The sequence below is a fragment of the Sinocyclocheilus grahami genome, unplaced genomic scaffold (assembly GCF_001515645.1).
Source record: "Sinocyclocheilus grahami isolate Dianchi unplaced genomic scaffold, SAMN03320097.WGS_v1.1 scaffold416.1, whole genome shotgun sequence".
Lineage (NCBI taxonomy): Eukaryota > Metazoa > Chordata > Actinopteri > Cypriniformes > Cyprinidae > Sinocyclocheilus > Sinocyclocheilus grahami.
Window position 1 is genome coordinate 19619 of NW_015505595.1, and position 6218 is coordinate 25836.

Consider the following 6218-nt stretch of genomic DNA (forward strand, 5'->3'; position numbering starts at 1 on the left):
GTTTACAGTTTTTTTTTTTTTTTTTTTTGTCTTGTTCTATAATTGAATGTGAATGTTGGTGCTAGGAAACTGCTGCTTCAAATTGTTTGTTGCCTAGGTGATAATAATTCTTTAAGCGGCTTCTCTGGTAACTATGAATCCTAATAACCATGATATGGTTCATTTGAGATTTGTCTTGCAATGTAAAAACGAAAATGCTTTTTTATTATTTGTAGAGCACAAGGCAATTAATATTATACCACAATAATCAAATCAATGTCTAATTAATTCACAAGAACCCCTTTATATTGAAGTTGATAATAGGGGTTGGCGATATCACTTATTTTTGTATTATTTATATACTGTTAGTATTTATTATTATATTAATAAATATTTAAGTATGTTATTTGTATATTTTCTTTTTTTTTCTTTTCTTTTTTTTTAGTAGTTGTAATACTTCTCGCTTAAATATATTTGTTACAGTTAGTTGCCATGACAACATTTCTAATTGACAGTTTTTTTGTTTAAGTGTTTGATCTAATATTACTATTTTATTTTGACTTTATTTAAATTACTTGTAACTATTTTTTAATATATTTTGGTAATTTAAAATAAATAATAAAACAAATTAAACTATTTTAATAGTTTGGTTTTAGTGAACATTGATCAACACAGCAGCACTATGAATTGTGCCATAAACAGAAGTTAGTCCACCTAGAAAAGTAGTCCTGCCTCAGAGAACTTTACTAATCACAAAAACTTTTATTTTGAAAAATTCCTGTAAGGGTTTTTAAAAAAGACCAAACATTTTTGCTTTTTAACTCTTCTTATCTTACATTAGCCCTCCTTACATTACTGTAAAAAAAAAATTCCTCCACAAACTGATGGAAGTTTCTTTGACAGCTCCCAGATAACTGTCTTCCACTGTTTTTCTTTCACACAGTTCCGCTACAAAACCAGGGTGTACAAACAGACAAATCTAGATGAAAAACAGCTGGCCAAACTACACACAAAGGTATGCATCGCCACAGAAATCATCTAATTCTTTTCTAAAAAATAGAAGTATAACGTGAACATTCAAGGTGTGCTACTTGCATCTTAGTCTGTATGTTAAAGGGTCATGAAACCTCGTTTCAGCACGGGTTAGTTCTCACCACAGTTGTAAAAAAACGCTAAAAAAGTGGGTGTGGTGTGCTGAGAAGTGGAGGGGGGGAAGAGGGGAGACAGACAACACAAATTGGTTTCAAACAGTTTCATTTCACTCCCATCGAGTTAAAAACACAAATAAAGGCACAGCCATTTGCACTCTGTATCGAAAACATATATATGAACGCGCTGTTGCACCTTTGATAACTTTTAAGGCTTATTCTGCGGCGTTTACATAAGCCTTTTGACGGGTTGTGTCACGGAGCTGTAAAAACGGTTACACTCACTAAATGAATGAAACACGGTTGTACCGAACTCTTATTACAAAGCAAAAACAAACTCTCCTTCGATCCATGAATGTTTCTCTCAGTTAATGTACGCGATCTCACAGTCTGAAGCGTCTGTCATAGCAAATCAACACATGCTGTTGTGAACAATTAAGCGATTATTTTACACGCAGTCTCATGAATAATTTCATAGACACCGATGCATCATCGATGTACGATCCACCTTTTTCTTCAACGTGGAAGTAAGCCTATGGGTGAGACTTCCGGTTCATTAGCCGCTATAGGTAAATAACAAGGAGAATAACAACGTGCAGTAAACGGTAAAACTGTTTGCACTACAAACCAGTGTGTTCATAATTTAAGATAATACATTAAAATAATACACCAACTTTCAATATCAAGCAGCAAAACAAACTGTTTTGTTCAGCTAAAAATAGCTGGACGGAGTGGACGCAGATGAGACCGGAAGCCAGACCCATAGAATTTACAAATGGCCGCGCCCATTTATACGACAAGAAAAAGGTGGATAAAAGGCTTGTTTGAGATGCGCCTCACATCGCATGAAATGTAGGCGAGAGCAGGCGGCTGCAGTGAGGGGAGGAGTGAAATAAGTGCAGTCACAGTTCTGACCTCTCGAAGTGAAGCAGATACCAACGAGATCAGAGGCGGATATCGCATTATTCACACTCATGTGCTGTGCTGCTGATAAATATGATATAATTTCAGTTCTGTTGCTTTTATAGGAAAATAAATATGATAAACAAGACACTCAAAGTGCTTGCTATTTAATTCCATACGAAAGGCATATTTATCATCCATTTTTACTTTTAATCATTTAAATATATAATCACGTGAAATCAGATTAAAAAATAAAACATTTTTATAAGAGAACGCAACATCACGTTGTCTGAACCAATGAGCATTAAGCTGTGTTGTCAGTCAGTCGTTTCCCATCATGCTTTTGGTCAGTGCAGTCGGTGGAGAGCAACTGCGCTCGACTGCACAATCCGACACAGCCGCCTCGCCGTCGCGAGAGTTTTTTGGCACACGTCAGCATGACATCAGAGCAAGTCGGACGTAACTCGGACACTTTTCTAACCGGCAAGCATCTCGCGGTGATCATCGGTGATTGGTTCTGCGCAGATTTTGCTCATCTCAAACAAGCCTATTGTCCTTTGCCATGTCACAAATTGTGACTTCAACACGATGTAGATTTTAAACCTGGGAGATGAAAATAGCACAAAAAGCTTCAAATTAACCAGTTTTCTCCAACAATTAAAATTAACGGCTGCTAACATGGTCTTCTATGATGTGTAACACAAACACCTCTGCTAAATTCTCTGAAAAAGTTGTCTGGGGTTTCATGACCCTTTAAATGCGGTAAGTAGCTTATCCTCAGGGCACTGCCTTGCATGGCTGTATGTGTCTCCCTCTACAGGCCAGTCTGAAGAAGTTCATGGACTACATCCAGGCCGGGGCTGTGGAAAAGGTAGCCAAACTTGTAGACAAAGGCCTTGACCCCAACTACCATGACCCTGATACAGAAGGTGAGGTGTCAGGCACTGCACTGTTCTCTTCCTGTGAGACTTAATGAACTTTCCAATGAGCTGGATAATTAATTACTGCCAGCAGAGCATAAACTGGCCCACACGCATGCTATATGCAAATGGAAATAGGGCTGAATGAATATTCAATGAGCATTTACAGGAATGGACATTTGCATCTTCTCAAACGATCCATGCAGTTGCCAACAAAAGTCATCTGGAGTTCAAATTATGCAACAAATGCGTAAAGTTAACGTTAGACTCAGTGGCTGCCTCCTAAATAAACAAACAAAACCAATTACAACAATTGGGCTGTTTAATGAGATGAAACAATTACTGCAGCTCAACGGTTCAGTTCAATGCGTGCCAACAGAGTAAAAACCACTGAATAATTTGAATGTATTTGTAACGGGGCAGCATCTTTTATGGCATATTAATTCAAGTTTTTAACACTTTGGCGAGCATTTGGTGAGCTGGAGACGCGGCCAGACATGCCGTGAAAGCCGCTTTATGGACCAGATGACAATGCAGTGTAATATTAGCATTTGCTTGCAGCAGAGTTTGACTTGCAAGACGGCTACCTTGAGTGTTGTTCACAGTTTGTGTCATCTGCGTTGTCACAGAGTTGATGTTGTGCTTGCCAGGCTGACAGTCACTTCTCGAAACAGACCCTGCTAACAAGGAGTGAGAGCTGCTGCACCATTTGCAACCACTAGGAGGCTGATCCGAGAGAAAATTTCCATTGCAATTAAAGGGATAGTTTAGGCAATAGTTCAATTTTTTGTTTTATGTGATTCCAAACCTCTTTAAGGAAAATAAATAAATACATTTAACTAATAGATATCACCATATTTCTCCAACTGACTGATTAGAGTAAGAATTGCAAAACGTTTTTGTTTTATGTGTTTAAATATGCAAATGTTGCATTATCTAATTAAATATAGACTAATTTGCATACATTTTGGATTAAGCCAGTTTCAGAATTCTTGTTTTTGATGTCTTTTTATCACTCCATAAATCTGAAAATAATGTCACTAGCCAGAAAAAAAAATCACCACTTTTTAGGAATAAAATGTTAAGTGTATATGTATAGAATGAGTAAATCATGAAGAAACAAAAGTCTTCTGTAAAATTCTTCAGAAAATAGATAGGAATACAATTTTAAAGTTTTGTTTATGTAAATGTAAATGAGGTGGAGATTTATGGCTCACTGCCTGAGAAAAAACTCTTGAGAAAACTGCCTTTAAATATATGTATAGTAATTGAAATCTACAGATGAATATAGATAAAGTGCAACGAAATAAACACTTAAAAGTGTATTTTGGATGATTTCTTTCCACTAGTCTAAAACAATGTTATTAAAAGCTGAATAGCCCAAGATCTCAAACTTGACCAGTGTACGGGAGAACAATGCCTTGCCTTTTAAATAATTTACTGAAAAATATGTACTGTATGTGTATCATAAAGCTGTTAACCATTGCAGCCGATTCACTGGGTTGAACTTGGGATCTGGATCAGGCTGATTTGTGAATGAATTTTATGAATGAATCTTCGTGAGCTGGATCAATTGATTCATTAAAAATATATAACTCGAAAAGATAGTTTGTACATCATCACATCAACATGCCGACGATCTTGATCGATCGGTTGAAGCCAAAACTGTTTAGACAAACTGTTTAGTTGGCATGTTGATTTTTTTATGTTTTTCAACTCTTCTTCTTACAAAATGTCCTTACCGCAACATTACAATAATGTACATTTTATGCATTTTTCTTTTTTAATTTCTATAAAAATGTAATGTATTTCAATAGCTTTTTAAAATTTTGTGCAGTTTTGTAAATACTGATATTAAAAAAAATATACAAAATAGGGGATTTCATGGTTTTCTCTATGCCAGGTAAAATTTAAACAGTAACCTGTCAATTGTTTCCATACAAACGAAAGATAACATATTTAGCTTTTTATGCCAGATGTTGCAATTTCAGTGTGTAAATAATCTCAAAGTTTTCTTGCAAATAAAAATATGAAAAAATAAATAAAGCAGAGCTGCGGTAATGTCATCTTACGTCGGTAAGGACACAATGTTAAAGTGCCATGAAATCAAAAACAGGCTACTGTAGAGAACAACAGTATAAAAGAAACAGAAAACATATAGAATGAATATTTGTAATTTATATACAGTAAACTTTGAACTTGTCTCGCCTGCCAATGACGTCATAACCCCTCGATTTCTGGTTTTGTTTTGTAGAAAACATGGAAACACCAAAGACGCTTTAATATGTTGTGCGTTTTATTAGACCGGTGACGACCGCACAGAGTAGCATTATAACAGAACTTTCAAATGTATCTAGTATGATAAAACAGCACTTTTTTCCCCCACATAAGCACGACCGGAAGGTAGCGGAAGCGGTCGACTGTGGCATAATAAAAGCTCCGCTGCTTTCGTGTGTCGTGCTCGTTCAGCGCCTCGTTTCACTTCGACAGCTTTCAGCCTCACCCTGGTTCATTCTACTATGTTAATAAATCATTACTTCATCCATGAACATGATTTCTGCCCAAGTCCCGTCGGATTGCATCGGCTGTGGGGATGAAGACCACAACTCCCATGATTCCACACTCAGTCACTGCTTCATCAAACTACGCCTTTGTTTCTTTGTTTATTTTGAATACGCGCCCTCTAACGGCGAAAATTACATTTTGTGCCTTTAAGATGCTGTAAATTAATATGTATATGAAACAATTCCATTTGAAATAATGTCAAATTGTAATTCAATTAGCTTATTTTACGTATCTCAACATTGTGACCAGAGTTGTGGGCCATGAACAAAAATGGTGTTTGGACCTATAAATGCTTCATAATTTTATATTAAATCACATTAGTCATTAATTATATTTTTTGTCAAGGTGTGTAATGACACTGTGAATATATTTATAAAGCAACATATGACACATTTTAATATAAATCTAAAATTTCACTGCTGGGACTTAAAAGTGCTCGTAGTTGCAGAAACACCCATATGTGACCCTGGAGCACAAAACCAGTCTTAAAGGCATAGTGCACCCAAAAATGAAAATGTGATGTTTATCTGCTTACCCCCAGGGCATCCAAGATGTAGGTGACTTTGTTTCTTCAGTAGAACACAAACGGAGATTTTTAACTCAAACCAGAATCAAACCCAAATCAGAGGTAAAAAACGATATAAATACTGTTCAGTTTCTTGCACAGACCGATCGTTTTGTGTCTTTTCACATCAATGTATCA

General features: G+C 36.1%; 1 protein-coding gene across 1 annotated transcript in view; it reads left to right on the forward strand.

Moving 5' to 3' along the window:
* LOC107551132 (SH3 and multiple ankyrin repeat domains protein 1-like) overlaps positions 1 to 6218 on the forward strand; it is a 60044-nt gene that overhangs the window by 5451 nt on the left and 48375 nt on the right. The window contains 2 exon segments of the mRNA XM_016232635.1: positions 923 to 994; positions 2851 to 2964. Of these exon segments, the coding sequence (XP_016088121.1) occupies positions 923 to 994; positions 2851 to 2964 (186 nt within the window).